Genomic DNA, 16,365 nt, shown 5'->3' on the forward strand with positions numbered 1-16,365 from the left:
CACACCTGATAATTTTTAAATTTTAAAAATTTGTTTTAGTGTGAGACTAGTAAGGAATATCTGTTGAGTGCAAGATTTTAAAAAAATCAAATGAGTGTCATGTAAGAAAGTAAACCATAATTCCCACGCGACTCTTTAAGGTTCCTTCTTCTGGAAAGATGTACAGTGATACGAAAATAAATACACTTAATGTGAACCCTGAAAGCTCGTGTATGATATAAACAACCAAAGACAACATAGATATATTTTCGCTGTAATTATAGTTAGCTTTAGTTTGTTTTAAAAATGTAACATTTCGTTTGTATTTGTTTTTATTTTTTTTAAACATTTGCATATTTATTTTATTTCGTGAACAAATATTTTCTCTTTTTTTTTCAATTTCAGTTATTGTTGGTGAGTTTTTTTAGTTAACTCCGATAACCTTGACATGTACCTGAATTTCCCTGGACTGTGCTGATCGACTTGGATGGAGCTCAAAGCATCTTCTGGTCGCCGCGTTCCACACCACACCTGACACAGACAGAAACATTAACCCTTTCCTGTAACCTGATAAACTGTCCACTGCAGTAACCACTGTCCCTGAAAATGTTAAGAATACATCTATTTGGGATGGGCTTCTTAAAATTTTTACTCGTATATGGAAGATGACAGAAAAAACTTTTTTAAAACATGTACTATAGACTAATTCATGTTTTAATTCTAATCATTAAAGAGTACATTTAATCCTAGACATCACTATATGTTTAAATGCTGTAATTACAATATTTTATTGCTTGATTGACCTTTTTATTCACAGTAATCAAGTCATTTGGTCACTTAACCTTACATGCCAAGCTCTCTTTTTGCAATGGGGGTTTATCCATGCTCCTTTACTTATCTGAGTCCATGGGAAAACATTTACAAATTATACTTTCAAATAGTATATATGTAATTGAACTTTAAAAATGTCACTATAATTTCAGGCGGCACAGTGGTTGACTGGTTAACACATCTGCTCTGGTCTTCAAATCCAGGCTGTGTTCATGAGACTAGTGGGGATACGCAGTATAGAAAATGGATAAATGGTCAGAAAATACTCATAAACATTCATCCATCCATCCATTTTCTGAACCGCTTAATCGTCACTAGGGTCGCGGGGGGTGCTGGAGCCTATCCCAGCCGTCTTCGGGCAGTAGGCGGGGGACACCCTGGATCAGTTGCCAGCCAATCGCAGGGCACACAGAGACGAACAACCATCCACACTCACATTCACACCTAGGGACAATTTAGAGCGTCCAATCAGCCTACCATGCATGTTTTTGGAACGTGGGAGGAAACCGGAGCACCCGGAGAAAACCCACGCAGGCCCGGGGAGAACATGCAAACTCCACACAGGGAGGCCGGAGCTGGAATCGAACCCGGTACCTCTGCACTGTGAAGCCGACGTGCTAACCACTGGACTACCGGGCCGCTACTCATAAACATTGAATGCATTTTTCACATTCATAATCCATCCATCCATTTTCTATTGGATGAAATGTATTTGATTAAATATAGGGAATCAATAACAATAATAATAATAATAATAATAATAATAATAATGATGATGATGCTAATGATTTATCAAATCAGCCACCAAATAATTCATCGTCTGCTACCTGAGCAAAGTTGAGGAAGAAGAGTTGATCATGGTTAAGGTCGAGTCCTGGCAGCAGAGGCTCCTCCCCGTGTTTTTTCACGTAGTTCTTATAGGCCTGCACACACCACACAAAATATGTACGTTATCTAATACAACTCGAAACATCACACTTATGGCATTTTCTCAAGTCATAGCCTTCAATAAATGGCCAAAAATAGTGGCGCTCACATGTGAGGTCATTACAGGAAGTAAGCATCCAGTAAAATCCCCCCAAAAAGACAATATACCACAGACTTTGGCAATGTAATAATTTCGGAGATAGACAGATGCACCCACCAAAAAAGAGTCAGCGTTATATTGGTTGCACAAACAATGACCCGCGATAAAGTTACGGGAATACTGTACGGTGGAACCTTGGTTTGTATGATTAGTCCAATTCCAAAAATCGGACTAAAACCAAATCATACTAAAACTGAAGCAATATTTCACACAGGAACTATTGCAAATCCAATGAATCCGTTCCAGTGTAGGGTGATAATAATTCAGGGTTTCCGCTATAGTTACTTTTTATTTCAACTTTTTTTTTTTTAAATTCAGTTAGTTCTGAAGAAGTTTTTAGAGTGGATTTGCTTGTTTCTATTATTGATTTTCATTTTCGAAAAGGTTTTGCTTTAGTTTAGTTGTATTCATTTTAGTATTCGTTTTCTTTTTTGTCACCATCACTTTAACATTTGACTGAAGACTCTACAACTGTAGTTCTTAACCTCGTTATAGGTACAAGACCCAACCAGTTCATTCGCATATTCACCGAATCCTTCATGACTGAAAAAACAAACAAACAGATTTTTATTTATTTATTTACAAATTCAAGACATAAAAAAGCACATTTATGAAAAACAGAAAAAAGTAAACACAATTAGTATACCAGATTTTCCACGCTAAAAGGCGCACTGGATTATGAGGCGCACCTTCAATGAATGGCCTATTTTGTAATTTTTTCCCATATATTGGACGCACCGTTATAAGACGCAATCTACAATGCATCCACTCGGTGAAGCTACGTTCATAGAAACACCAATAGAACGATTGGATGTCAGTAACCTTATTTAATGAAGCAGTGACACAGTTCACTTAACCAACAGCAAGTTATAACATTGACTCGTTAATGTTGAATTCTCTTGCCGCTGCTCTATATCCATATTACTGCGTAACCCGATCACCATAAGTTTGAACTCTGCGTTGTAAGCATTTCTCTAGCAAGGAGCCATTTTGGGGTTGACATATTACCGTAATAACCATAACAAGGCGCATCGGATTTTAAGGCGTGCTGTGAGCTTTTAAGAAAATGGAAGGCTTTTTAGGTGCAGCTTTTAATATGGAAAATACGGTAAGTATAAAGTATAATTTTTTATTTGTGCACAAAATGAACCAACCAGTGATGGCCAAGCAGGCACGTCATAACTAAATGACATGTTGAGTAGGGTATGTCTTAGCCTCCATGGCAGAGGCTCTGTCAAACCCCTGAGATTGTTTCAGCGAACCTCTCGGGTTCAATCGAACCCAGGTTAAGAACCACTGCTCTAGAAGTAGATGCGTATGAATGACGGTGAAGCGGGCAGAAATTTGAAGGAGAGGTTATTGTTTAGAAGGCACATATGCATATGACATTCCTTTTGTGGATCTCTATTCCAAGAAATGAGCAGCCGAATCAGGCGGGCGGGCAGATGAGTTTGCAACAGACCATTTTCAGCTGAACGAAACCAGGGAAAAAAACAAAACAAAACAAAACTTGGGCAAACGAAAACCGAGGTTCCTCCGTATGCCGAAAAATAAATTTTTACAAATAAAGGCTGGCATTTTGTCCCAATTTGCATCAATATGTGAACGTGTGAATCTGACTTTCGACTCCAGATAACGCAGTAGTTGAAAAGTATGATATGTTCAGTTAACATTGGGAAGTAGACATTCCCAATTGTGTCCCAAAAGTATTCCTTGTTTTCAGGCTCATTACCTGATAGGCCTGCCGCACTCCTCCGTTATCAGCAATGTTCTCCCCAAGGGTATTGTTACCTTTCAGCTAGAGGAGGGGCAACACAGAGATCGCAGCGTAAACAGACTAGAATTGTTTCCTCACTCAGCAGACAGCTTAACAGATTTCTTTCTTTGGGATGGAAGAAATGTTTTTAAAAAGGAAACCGTGCCGGGCAAGGAAAAAAAAAAAAACAACCGCGGGGGAGTTAGCAATCTGTCAACAGAAAAATATGGAAGCGTCGTGAGGCAGCAAGTAAATGTGTGAAGAAACATGAAATGTGAAATGGAACGTCTGCTGGAAGTAAAAGGGAGAAGTCAAGACTTTCGGGAGGCTGTACATTAAGTCCATTGGCCAGGTCCCAAGAGAAGTTGGCGTACTGATCGACGATGCATGCCGACAGCTCCAAGAACCTTTGAGCCGAGTCCTCCGTCCACCAGTCCTTCAGGTCACCATTTTTATCGTATTTACGACCTGGCAAAACAGACCAAAAAACATCACGTTGACAAGAAATGGAAAAAAGTCAAGAGCTGACGAAAATCAAAAGATACCGCATGAATGCACTTCACAATGTTGGATGCTCTCTTGCATTTCAATCAGAATTATGTTATTTACTTTTATACTTCAGGGGAGTCTTTGGTTTACAGCGGTCTTGAAAAACGACATTTTAACCCTGGAGAACCCAAGAACCCTTTTCTTCTTTGGAAAGTGATGAATTTTACATTGACTGCTATATGTTCACTGAATACCCAAATATGTTTTTTCAAATATTTTATGCTTTAATCCTAATTTAGGATTAGGGCCAAATTTGACCCTTTGGGATTTAAAGGTAGCATTTGAGTAGCAGAATTTATAGGGGCCAAATTTGACCCCGTGGCTTCTCCAGGGTTAAGATGCACATGAAAAAAAAAACGCAATGAAAAAAAAAACGCAATGGCATAAAATACATGTTACCCCTCAATTACATACAAAGTATGTATAGATGTACTTACTTTTTTCTTTTTACACTCATTGATTCGTGTTTTTTTCCCTCATACAAATATTTAAAGTAATTAGGAGTTAATTAGTGTCACGCTGAAAGAAAAATGGGCCTGTTGTTTCATCAAGTGCATGAAATAAAATCACCTGGATCCAAATAAATGTTTTTAAATCGAATATATTGTACATCTAATGAAAACAAGCATCTAAATCCAGATTATTCCATCGTGTGCAGCCATTCGACAAAATAAAACCCGCATCAACGCAAGTTGTCAGTGTGGCTCACGTCTCAATTTACATCCTAATTGGTGTTCCGATCACCGCGATAGCAACTCAGGCACAAACCGAGGCCCCTCTGAAAATTCATTCATTCCATTGATTTTCCTTTTTATAATGTTTAAATTTTAGTATTGTTCCTTCTTAAAGGTCCACAAGGTCATGCAGACACGTACGGGTCCCGTGCTCCGTCCCGTGGGTACAAGGAAGGCCACATAGCCAGATGCCTGGTTGGTATTACAACACATAGCTTTGAGAGAAGGAATTGATGAGAGTAAGTCAGAGCACAAGTAGATTTATTTCAAAAATTCAGTTCCACCAGTTTTTATAGGGCTTGTCCTTATTAAGGTCATGTGTGAGCTGGAGCCTATTCCAGCTAACTTTGGGTGAGGCAAAATAATAATAATAATAATAATAATAATCGCACATTAAATTGGAATCGCAATATTGAGCGGAAAAAAATGCAATTCGTTAATTTTTCTGTGTCGTTCAGTCCAACCAGAAACAGAAAATGAGAAATGTGAGGGAGAGACGCCAACCTACTGTACTATCCGCGGTCTTAAAAAGGAACATGTAACTTTAACATGACAACGTCGCATACAGACGCTAGACAACATGGTTGTAAACTAAATGCCAATCATCTGCTAACTAGAACCAGGGGCGGCCCGGTAGTCCAGTGGTTTGCACGTCGACTTCACAGTGTAGCGGTACCGGGTTCAATTCCAGCTCCAGTCTCCCTGTGTGGAGTTTGCATGTTTTCTCCGGGCCTGCGTGGGTTTTCTCCGGGTGCTCCGGTTTCCTCCCACGTTCCAAAGACATGCATGGCAGGCTGATTGGACACCCTAAATTGCGCGTGCATGGTTGTTCGTCTCTGTGTGCCCTGTGATTGGCTGGCAAACAATACTGGGTGTCCCCTGCCTAGTTCCCGAAGACTGTTGGGATTGGCTCCAGCACCCCCCGCGACCCTAGTGAGGATAAAGCGGTTTGGAAGATGAATAAATGAATGAATAACTAGAACCGGGTAATACGTTATTCAACTGCTTTGTTTATTTTTTTTTTATTTTTTTTAATACTACTTTGCTCTGAAAATATAGATGACACAGGTGATCGACTCCTCAGTTAATAAATACCATGATAGCTTTCACGACAGGTGGTCCAACAAATGTCTTAAGCAGGAAAAAGTAATACAGGTGGATCGAAAATGAAAAACAAACAAAGGACAGCAACCTACCGATGTTGTCAAAGCCGTGCATGATCTCGTGGCCGATGACCATGCCGATTCCTCCGTAATTGAGAGATTTGGCCTGACCTTTACTGAAGAACGGCGGCTGCAAGATTCCGGCAGGGAAGACTAACCGAAAAGACACAGACAGAGAGACTTGCAGAAACAACAACATGGACAATTTCAATCATGGTACAGTGGATATAAAAAGTCTATGCACTGCTGTTCAAATGCTTTTACGATTAATTAAAAAATGACACTAAGATTCTTAATTTTCACCTATAACGTGACCTATAAACCGTACACGTCAATTGAAAAATAATAAATCAGAAGTAAAACAGAAGAAAATTGTTAATTTTCTTGCATTAATGAGGACACCATCTTCTAACCGGGGATGCGGCTGTGTTTAGAAAAAACAGCTCACATTCAAACTCCCATTCAACGGAAGTCAGCGCCTGTCTGCCACCTTTTCAATTACCGCATTTCAGATGGTCTAGTAAGCTTTTCCTGACATTTTTGTAGTCACATCTTGTATCCAAGACTGACTACATCTTGTCAAAACACACATGTCAAATGCACATGGAAAATTGTGTCATGAACCTTCAGTCTTAAAAGCTACATTTGGTGCAAACAAATAATTGAGGTTATTCGGAGGCACTGGTTAATTCAAAATATAGTAGCCAAATTACTACTCATAGGAGGTTGTGCACAGGTGTGCAATCACTAACTGAGTTGGAATTAATTGTTTTCACTTGAGTTCGACACATTACAGGTCACATCACTGGTGGAAAAAGATTTGAAATGATTCATTTTGTTCTCACATTTTTTTTGTTCATTTTTCAAGGTAACCTTCCAGAAAAAACAGACATCTGATACAGGTGTGTAGACTTTTGCTCTCGACTGTATTTGTGAAAGTGGCAAAGCATACTTATGATGTTTTTTCTCCACGAGTAGAAAGCGTTAATGACTGCTGCTCCCGACAACCACCTGGGGACGAGCACAAGTTAAAGGACTGTCAAGTAATCAAAAGGTACGAGAGTACGCTTACTGCCTTTAATTAAAATACATAAAAGGGAAAAAAATACAGGAAGCACTGCTATAATGCGATTACTACAGTAACCCAAACTTTTGTCATGATCCATAGCTTTGTTCCAAAAAAAATGTTGAGTTTCGTTTCACATTCATGCAGTTTTTCAACTACTGTACTTGTTGTTTCGGCCAAAGACGAACAAAATAGTTTGCGCCTCGTTGTATCAATAGTATCATTTTTCTATGAAAAAAAATGTTTGTACACCTTTGCCTAACACTGTTTCGTTATTGACATTTAAGAAAACAAACAAAAAAAATGAATATCCAGATTCACTTTATCAGTCATCAGATCAGATCAGATCATCAAGCAAGGTCTGCGGAAGCCTGACATTGAACCTGTTCATTTGAATCAGGTGTGGTGCAACAGGCAGACTTGGAAAACATGCAAGACAGCGGCCCTCCAGGATCTGAGTTTGACACCTATGGTATGTTTTGTCGTTGTTCCTCCATATATTAGTAATGTCATATTTATTTATCTATATTTTTTTTTTTTCATTTGGGGAAGTGCGGGGGCGACTTTGTGAATTTAGTACAGGTATTTGGATTTTCCCATGAACCTTGAGTTCCCTTTTTTGTTATTAAATCAGTTTTGGGAGCTCCATTTCCCAAATTCTGTGACAGTACAAAAGTGAGAACACATTGTCGTTTATAATTAACCTACTCAAACGCTTCTAATGTAGTCGTAGTAAAGGCGGAATTACAGCAAATATTTAGATATAGACACTCTATATAATATGAAAAAAAAACCTTCCAAGCATTGGAATTCATTTCTCAGTTGTTTTTAATTCTTTGGGTGCTTTAAAAAAAATAAAATAAAAGAAAGAACATGTCCGGCAACAATAGTCTTAGCAGTAGAAGTAGTAGTCCAGTTCTTTGTGTAAAAACGGAACATTGCCAATGGTTGTACGAAAGCATCCAGAATTAATTCCGTCTTACTCATTTTTGTTGACTTCCACTCTGAGTTTCTGGAGGACTTTCTTCTTGTTGTAGGCTGTCGTGTGCAAAATGTTTTCAAAGAACTCGTCTGCGCTGTAGTTGAGCTAACGTCAACACACAAGCCAGAGCGCAGCTATCAGAATTTAGGAAAATCAACGTGCAGCCACGATGAAGCCATTGCGCGTCAAAATTACAGCAAGCTGACAAATCTTGGCACACACTCACATCCTTGTACTCGTCGTTCAGGTATTTGTCGTCCATGATGTTGTCAGAGTAGCCGATTTGTTCCCGGATAGCTCGAACCTGATGAGAGGAATTGATTTTTTGGAAATAATTCTGCAACTCATCCCAAAGTTAAAAAATGAAATCGTGTGTGTGTGTATATATAGTTCCCAATACCTTTTCCTCCGCTGCTTTTTTGGTGACAGCATCCATCCAGGGTAGTTCCTTGAGGTTACTGATAAAGACTTCTCGGATATCTCTGATCATCTCTTCCATCTTGGACCGAAAGAGACAGTCAAAGAAGTCTCTGATTTGTCACACGTTCATTGCCAAGCAGATAAGTGTTCTCACTCGGGCCATATTTTGCAACAAAGTCAAAACAATCTCGAATGTCTGATTTGGGGCAGCCGAGCACAGTCAAGTTTCTGATTAAAATGGAACATAGTAAAAAAAACAAAAATAAAACATGAATCACATGAAAAGCCATACACATGTAATAAAATGTCATGATGACAATACATACTGAAAAACGACGTCTTGAGCAATGGGAAACTGACTGAAAGTATGAAATAGTGGTTCGGGGAATCGAGCCGCCACCAGCACCCGAATTGTAAATCATCTTACGGTGTGCTTTTTAGTGGTGGTGCGTGCTTGCGCATTTCTCAATAATGACGCACATTGGAAATCTTTCTGTCTGTCATCTCGTGCATCGCATCCCACTCAAGCATGTGGATCTCAGCGGGTATGAGTGTTTGTTTTTTGAGATACCTTTCAAAGATGCGTTTGACATTTTTTCCTTTTATATATCAAAACTATTGAAACTTGACATGCTATAAAGTACAATTTAACATCTTACCACGTTACTGGCCAAATGTAAGTTCAAACCCTAACCCAGGTTTTGAAGCCTCATTTAAAACCCTGACCTCTGGTTCAACACGTTATTTAAAATCCTAACTTGGAACCCCAAAGAGACTCGAGAGATGAATTTTAAGACTTTGCAAAGTTTGAATTCGGGGCTTGAAAACCTAACACTGGAATTAAATTTTCATTTGAAATCCCGACACTGAAGGTGTAATTCTGGCTTGAAATTCAAAATGTACAATCCTCACCCAGACTTGAAATTGAAATTGAAAAATTCTAATTTTGAAACCCAAGCTAAGGCTTGAAACCCTGATATTAAACCTGAACTCAAGATTGCCTTACTTTGTGGCTCAGATAGTCTTAACCTTTGCTTACAAAACCCAACACCGTCTTAAAACGGTAATTTCAGATCTAAGACTTGTTTTTTTTAACCCTCGATACAATTGACCTTTCTCTAAGCATTCATTTTGCCCGTAGATGATGAGTGAAATCAAACCCCAGACTGACTGACCATCTTTTTGCTGTTATCGGAGAAGGCCTCCTGCACGTACAGTCGCCCTACGGCATTGTACATGGCGCCACTGACAAATACTGCGCACTGACGCCACACCGGTTCCTCTGCCGTCATGCCGTGCATCGCCTGCCGAGGAATACAACACGCCGCTTAAACATGCAAAGGCAATCGCTCAGAGCAGTGATCTATGTAGATTCAACATCAGATCCTTTGGATTTTTCTGCCGATATCCCGGCGCCGTACCTTTTTGAAGGATTTGCCCGTGTCTCTGTAGGCTTTGCTCAGGTGATCCACCATCTGCGAAGCGAAACGCCACATCAGGTAGTTCTGCACATCCCTGTGAGGAGAAGGAAGGAATTCAAAAGAGCCACCATCAGTCAATAACCTCCGCCAAAACACCGAGAACGACAATTATGTGTGATCGTCTTTATTCCAAATCACATACCTCTTTGTATATCTGGCCAGGAGTGGGTTGAGCTTTTTGAAATAGTTGGGGCTTAAGTTTATAACCTCCTCTGTGTCTGTGACAGTGATGTTGACGGTATTCATTATCTGGGCGGTGAAATAACTCCAGTTGAACAGCTTCAGGACAAATCCGCCAGCATTAGCAGCAAAAAGGAGAACGTATTGGATGAAAAGGTCTACGAAATGATACATTGCCAGTCCCAGGTAAACGGTTTACCCTCGATTCCACTTCAAGGGTGAAATTGGCATTGAGATCGCCGAGTTCCATCCTGTTGTAACGCAACTCTCGATCATTAGAGATGCTCGGGGAATCGTTAGCCTTCGGGGAGAAAGAGAGATAGCGGTTGAAAGTCAACTCATTCTTCCATTTATCCACTCCCTGGTCCCTCTGAACTATGAGCTTGGCTGCAGTGCCGTTCCAGGAACAACAAACATCTCTGGCGCCCTTGAGTTGTGTAAATGTCAGGGCTGCATAGGAGTCGTGACGGCCCTGTGAATATGAGCGGTGTAGTGGAGAGCAGGTCAGGTGAAGTGTGTGAGCCAGCGGTGCCTTGAGATACGAGACGAGTTTCACAAAACCTGACACTCATGTCAAACTCCTTCCCCGGTGAAATGAATGGAAATGCCATGAATCCTTTCTGGTCTCCTTCCCCCCAAAACACACTCATTGTGTTTGTCATTTTTAATGAGGAAAAATAGCTTTCTATAATTTTGTGCTTTAAGAAGACTCATTGCCCTTAACAGTATGTGCATTATGATTTAAGCTTGGAGTGTGTCGTCTTGAACCTGCTAGCAAGATCTAAATGTTGCTAGTCACGGCTATCTTGATTGATTGTGTTCCAGCTGGAACGTAATCTGGAGTGAAGGGTGTTTCCCTCCAGCAGGTGCACCTGCGCCTCGTTACCCCATCAAGCTCGGCTGGGTATTTAAGGAGTCCGACTTCTGCTTCTCCATGTTGGATTATTGACCTTGCTCACTGTGATGCTTCAAGTGTGGTTTTCGACACTCACAATGCATTCATAGTCGATTTCACTTGCTCATAGATTCTCGTTTGTAGTAGTAGTTTGTTGTTTTACTATTACTCATGATTGTTTTCGTGTAAATTGGATTTTTGACATTTTGTTTTGCGTTTACTCTGTTCCATTTAACCTTGCCTTTGTGAGCGTTTTTGGTTTCGTGCATTTGTCATTCTTGGCTCCTTGTGACCAGCGATTTCAGTTTATACTTTGTCGGTGCGATTTTCTTGAATCAACATTTTTTTGTAATCACACTTTGTCAGAGCCTGCATATTTGGAATCAATCCATCCATCCATCCCTCCATTTTGTGATTCGCTTTATCCTCACATGGGTCGCGGGCGTGCTTGAGCCTATCCCAGCTGTCTTACAGCAGTAGGCGTGCGACACCCTGAACTGGTTGACAACCAATCGCAGGGCACACATAGACAAACAACAATCCGCGCTCACACCCACATCTCGGGACAATTTAGAGTGCTCAGTTAACCTGCCATGCATGGTTTTGCGAAGTGGGAGGAAACTGGAGTACCCGGAGAAAACCCTTCGCAGACACGGGGAAACTGCACACAGGAAGGCCATAGCTGGAATCGAACCTCTGCACTGTGAGGTCGATGCGCTAACCACTTGCCCCCACCGGGCCACCATATTTGGAATCCTAAAAACATTATTCGGTTTGGTGTGAACCTAACAAATGTCTCACTTCCCTGCCCACCCACCATAAAAGATCCGAACGAAATGTTACCGGTTTGATGTTGTTTTTTGGGGGAGGTAAAGTACACTGAACAAAAACATTAGAGAGGTTAACAATTTACTTGATGACCAGATGGGAAAGATCAGATCCTGCTTTGAGAAACTTGGCATGGATTACATCAATTTTACTATGCATTGGAGCAGTGTGCTGAACTGCAATTGGGGACAGAAAAGACCCCTTGCCAGCTTGAAATTTTGCAATACTGCTCCAATATCAATTGCCAAACCATGAATAAGGGAATGATGGGCTTTCAAAAAGCTGTCAAATTCTGACTTCCTCACACGTATGTCGTGAGCCTTTCTGCTGGAACATTATCTTTGACTGGACCCACGGCCAGGAGTCTGATTTACCTCTGCAATGCCCCTCTCCAACTCCATTACCCGTGTTATTTCCTCTCTGATCAGCGTCTCGTTGACGGACAGACCTCGGTCCGTGCGGATCAGCTTCACCAGGTCAATCGCAAAGAGCTCGTACAGCCGGCATGCCTGTCGAGTGATCACATTCGTGATGAGCAGGAGTGAACGAGGCGATCTCACTGATTTACGTTCAAGTTATGTGCTTGACGTGCAGGGATTTTTTTTTCTCCAAGACGTAAATTATCCTCAGAAGAGAATAGTTTGAGCATGTTTTTTTTCCCTCTCCTTCCCTAGTGTACATGTTAGATCTCGGGGCGGTGTGCATACGGCAAGTACCGACAGTCCCTTTGCACTTTATCCCATGTTCGTCATTGTTTTTCATGTTTCTTGTGCAGAGCGTGCCTGTTAAATCCAAATTACCCCAGGAGAAAAAAATAAAGTTTTCTGAATCTGAATCTGAAGTGTCATGGACCAGACGGCGATCGAGCAGTGCGAGTTGCGGCAAACCAAACCCGCGGCCAGTCAGAAGCTGGGAATGAGCTCGATAGTTTCTGTCTGAGTCGCGATCAGAAAAGAAAGAACATTAAAAGATGACCCCAAGTTAAACAGCGCAAAGCTTGTCAGTGCTCATCACACACACATATAGTCTGGATTGAAGCATGACCTCGGATCATTGACGTAACGGGAGCATCGGCAGTCCTGCGCTTGTGCCTTTGAGACAAAACTGACTCAGGGCTGACCTTGTCGGACCCCGGTGGATTGATGTGCCCCGTAAATTGTGTAAAACCTAAACCAAGTTACTGTGGCTGTCAGTGCTTTTTCTTCTTCTTTCCTGAGTTTGTTGGCGGATTACAGTCACTTTTTAGCAGTTGCTTAGACTGCATCATCTTTTTTTTCTTTTTTTTTCATCTGCGAAACGGACCTTCCATCAGCATTAATGAAAGCTGGCAAATTAGCAGGTCGGCCGAAGCTGGTGCCTGACAAACAAAAGGGTGTGAAAATGGATGGCACTGAATGAATTAAGTACTGATCTTATCTAGATAATACATCAATAAACTGTACATACGTATGAAAATTAAAGCTTAAGACTGACCAATCTGAAGCTTTTAAAAAATGGTTTTAAATTGCAGCCTTTGCGATTTGAAAATTGCATTCTACTACACTGCGGTGTTGAACTCTTAGTCCTAGGTCCCACAGAGTCCTGAAAGCCAGACTCATTGACCATGGAGCTGTTTTTTTTTTTTTAGGGGCGGGTTACGTATCAGTGAACACAATGATAAATGGAAAAAAGGAAACAAACATTTTTCACCCACCTCTTCGTTTGATCCATTGCAAGCACCTTTGGACCAGACGCCCATACTGTGCTGCTGCTCAAACTGCCAAAATGATGACATTTTGATTTATAAAAAATTGACCCCAATTTTTTATGGATGTGCGGACGGGGAGCGAGTCAATAGTCAGTGGTTGCTTGGATTATATCACACGTACATGAATGATGTGTGATTTGGAATCTCTTTCATCAACGTCAACGTACATGGAGACCAGGAGTAGACTTTGATATTTTGCGTTCAACTTAGCTAGGACATCCTCCGCCCGCCACGTTTGACCTGGCAAAAGACAATCAATAAGAACATGCATACGGCCAAAGAAGAGAACACAAGGTACTCCACCATAGTCGGTGTCCCAGTTGTCCACGGCCATGGGCCAATCAAAGACATCAGGTAGTGTCATGAGCAAAGGAGTGCCTCCCTTTTGCTCAGTTAAACCTTTGGGGGGGGGAAAAGCACATGAATCAGTCCTTTAAAATGATCATTTCAGAGTGACGACAAGATTGTTGGTCACCGACTACGAGCCCGTGACATCGAAGACTTTGTGGAATGTATCTTCTTATCTGTCATGGATCTCCCTGTTCAATTTCAGAAATCTTAAAATTGATGTGTTTTTTTTTAACTGGGTATATACCTGTACAGTATGGTTTATTAACTGCTGTGATTTCCAACTAGGAAGACGGGGCATGCAGAGGGTGAGTCCGATGCGGCGGTAGCCCCGGGCATCCACCTGAGTTGGGGTTTCTACAGCACAGCATTCTGCTTGTGTATTTACGGGCGTGTGGAAGGAGAATCCAGCTAAGGGTTGAGGAGCATCAACTCCAATTGGTCACATTCACACAGGATTTCAAATTGGGCTTTCGAATGAAGGTAAGAATTTAAAATGAGGGTTTTAAATTTGGGTTAGGGTTTTAAATTTGGCATTTGAACTAGAGTTAAGGCGGGGGTGTCCAAAGTCGGTCCTCAAGAGCCGCCGTCCTGCCTGTTTTCCAGCTCTCCCATTGGCAACACACCTGATTTAAATAATCAGGATCGTTCTCATGCTGCTTCACAGCTGGTTGATGACCTGATCTTCTGAATCAGGGGCGTTGCAGCCAGGAGAGCTGGAAAACAGGCAGGGCAGTGGCCCTCCAGGCCCGGAGCTAAACATAGGTTAAAGTTTTAAAGCAGGGTTTTAAACAAGGGATTTAAACTAGGGTTAGGGTTTCAAACGAGGGTTAGCGTTTTAAAGTGGGTCTTTAAACTAGGGTTAGGGTTTCTAAGTGGGGTTTTAAACTGGGGTTCAGGTTTCAAAGTAAGATTTCAAACCAAAGTTAAGTCTTGCTTCAAGGTTGGCATAAGGGTCAGGGTTTTAAAGTAGGGTTCTAAACTCGGATTTGGATTTGAAAGTAGTGTTTTAAATTTGAGCAAGGTTTTAAATTCGGGTTTAGGGATTCAAAGTAGGATATCAAACTTCAAGGTTGGGATTTAGATGAGGATTAGCATTTTAAATTGGGGTTTTAAACTAAGTTCAAGATTTAAAGTTTTCAACAAATGTTAGCAATTTCCAATTTGGGTTAGTGTTTGTTCAGGTTACACTTGGTTTTCTTCCCTCGTGCCTTTTTTGTCTTCACCTGTTCTCGTTATCCGGGTCCCTTGCGTTAACCAATCAGCTCTCTCAACCCTTGGTTTCTTGTCCTGGTGTTTCTTCTTATCTCGTCACTTTACTTGCATTTAGTTCCCTGAGTTCTGCCAGTTTCATGTGGTTTTCAGGACTTTGTTCATGTATTTGAGTTAGTTTCTCCAGTGTACTTCTGCAGGGTTTTTTTAATGTATTTTGTTCAGTCTACCCTGCTCCTCCTGCCTCCCTGCTTTCTGGGCCCTCTACCAATATGAAAAACTTGACAGTTAGAGTTTTAAAATAGGATTTCAAAGGTTTTTTTGTTTGTTTTTTTTTTTTAAAGGATGAAATTGTGTTTCAAACTTGTTAGATTTTCAAAGTAGGGTTTTTGCAGTTTTTGGTTGACAGCTGAGTTCAAATGGGATGCTGAGCCGTCAGTTTATTCTTAAATGTCTTTGTTTATGAATAAATTTAATGACAGTTTATGACGGTGTTTTTTCCTGATAGCACTACTCATTGGCCAAAAAAAGAACAACAAAACATGTAGAGTAGCGATTGGTGGCCCACTCACTGTCATTGGTGCAGGACTTGTAGAGGGTCTTTGCCTTGCTGAGCGCTTCCGCTTCGCTCTCCACATTTTTTTCAAGGACACCTTTAAAAAAAAAAAAAAAAAAAGACAAAAGACAAAAGTGAGGCAAATCAGCAGGGATACCATAGATCAGGGGTGCCCATTAGGTCGATCCTGATCTATCAGTAGATCTGAGACAGGTCCCAAGTAGATCCGAGGAGTGTTGAGGAGAAAAAAAAACAACAACCATTTGTGTATCTTTGTACATGTTAGTAATATATTTTTTCTGTTAATGTACACTGCACCCCAATCATCTTATCAGTCTCATTTTCACCAAAGGTTTCAGGCTGTTTCTCATCATGGCGAGCGTGCGCGTGTGTGTGTGTGCACGCGTGCCAGTAAGAGTAGATCCCGGGAGGTTAGTTGATCGAAAAGTAGATCTTCGATCCAAAAAGTTTGGGCACCCCTGCCATAGATGTAGCAATCCGAAAAGCGCCATTTAAAGATTTTTTTAATATTTTGAGCTAACCTCCAGGTA

General features: G+C 41.0%; 1 protein-coding gene across 2 annotated transcripts in view; it reads right to left on the bottom strand.

Annotated features, from left to right (window-relative positions):
- LOC127608401 (neprilysin-like) overlaps positions 1–16,365 on the bottom strand; it is a 44,398-nt gene that overhangs the window by 2,946 nt on the left and 25,087 nt on the right. For both annotated transcript variants that reach the window (XM_052077401.1, XM_052077402.1), the window contains 18 exons: positions 15,831–15,911; positions 14,002–14,097; positions 13,820–13,938; positions 13,645–13,707; positions 12,326–12,460; positions 10,428–10,529; positions 10,191–10,327; positions 9,989–10,082; positions 9,743–9,871; positions 8,548–8,646; positions 8,374–8,451; positions 8,149–8,252; positions 7,052–7,110; positions 6,133–6,252; positions 3,988–4,121; positions 3,630–3,695; positions 1,638–1,733; positions 434–510 (listed from right to left, as the gene is read on the bottom strand). In XM_052077401.1, coding sequence (XP_051933361.1) covers positions 434–510; positions 1,638–1,733; positions 3,630–3,695; positions 3,988–4,121; positions 6,133–6,252; positions 7,052–7,110; positions 8,149–8,252; positions 8,374–8,451; positions 8,548–8,646; positions 9,743–9,871; positions 9,989–10,082; positions 10,191–10,327; positions 10,428–10,529; positions 12,326–12,460; positions 13,645–13,707; positions 13,820–13,938; positions 14,002–14,097; positions 15,831–15,911 — 1,789 coding nt within the window. The remainder of the gene's footprint in view (positions 1–433; positions 511–1,637; positions 1,734–3,629; positions 3,696–3,987; positions 4,122–6,132; positions 6,253–7,051; positions 7,111–8,148; positions 8,253–8,373; positions 8,452–8,547; positions 8,647–9,742; positions 9,872–9,988; positions 10,083–10,190; positions 10,328–10,427; positions 10,530–12,325; positions 12,461–13,644; positions 13,708–13,819; positions 13,939–14,001; positions 14,098–15,830; positions 15,912–16,365) is intronic.

The sequence above is a fragment of the Hippocampus zosterae genome, chromosome 10, assembly GCF_025434085.1.
Source record: "Hippocampus zosterae strain Florida chromosome 10, ASM2543408v3, whole genome shotgun sequence".
NCBI lineage: Eukaryota > Metazoa > Chordata > Actinopteri > Syngnathiformes > Syngnathidae > Hippocampus > Hippocampus zosterae.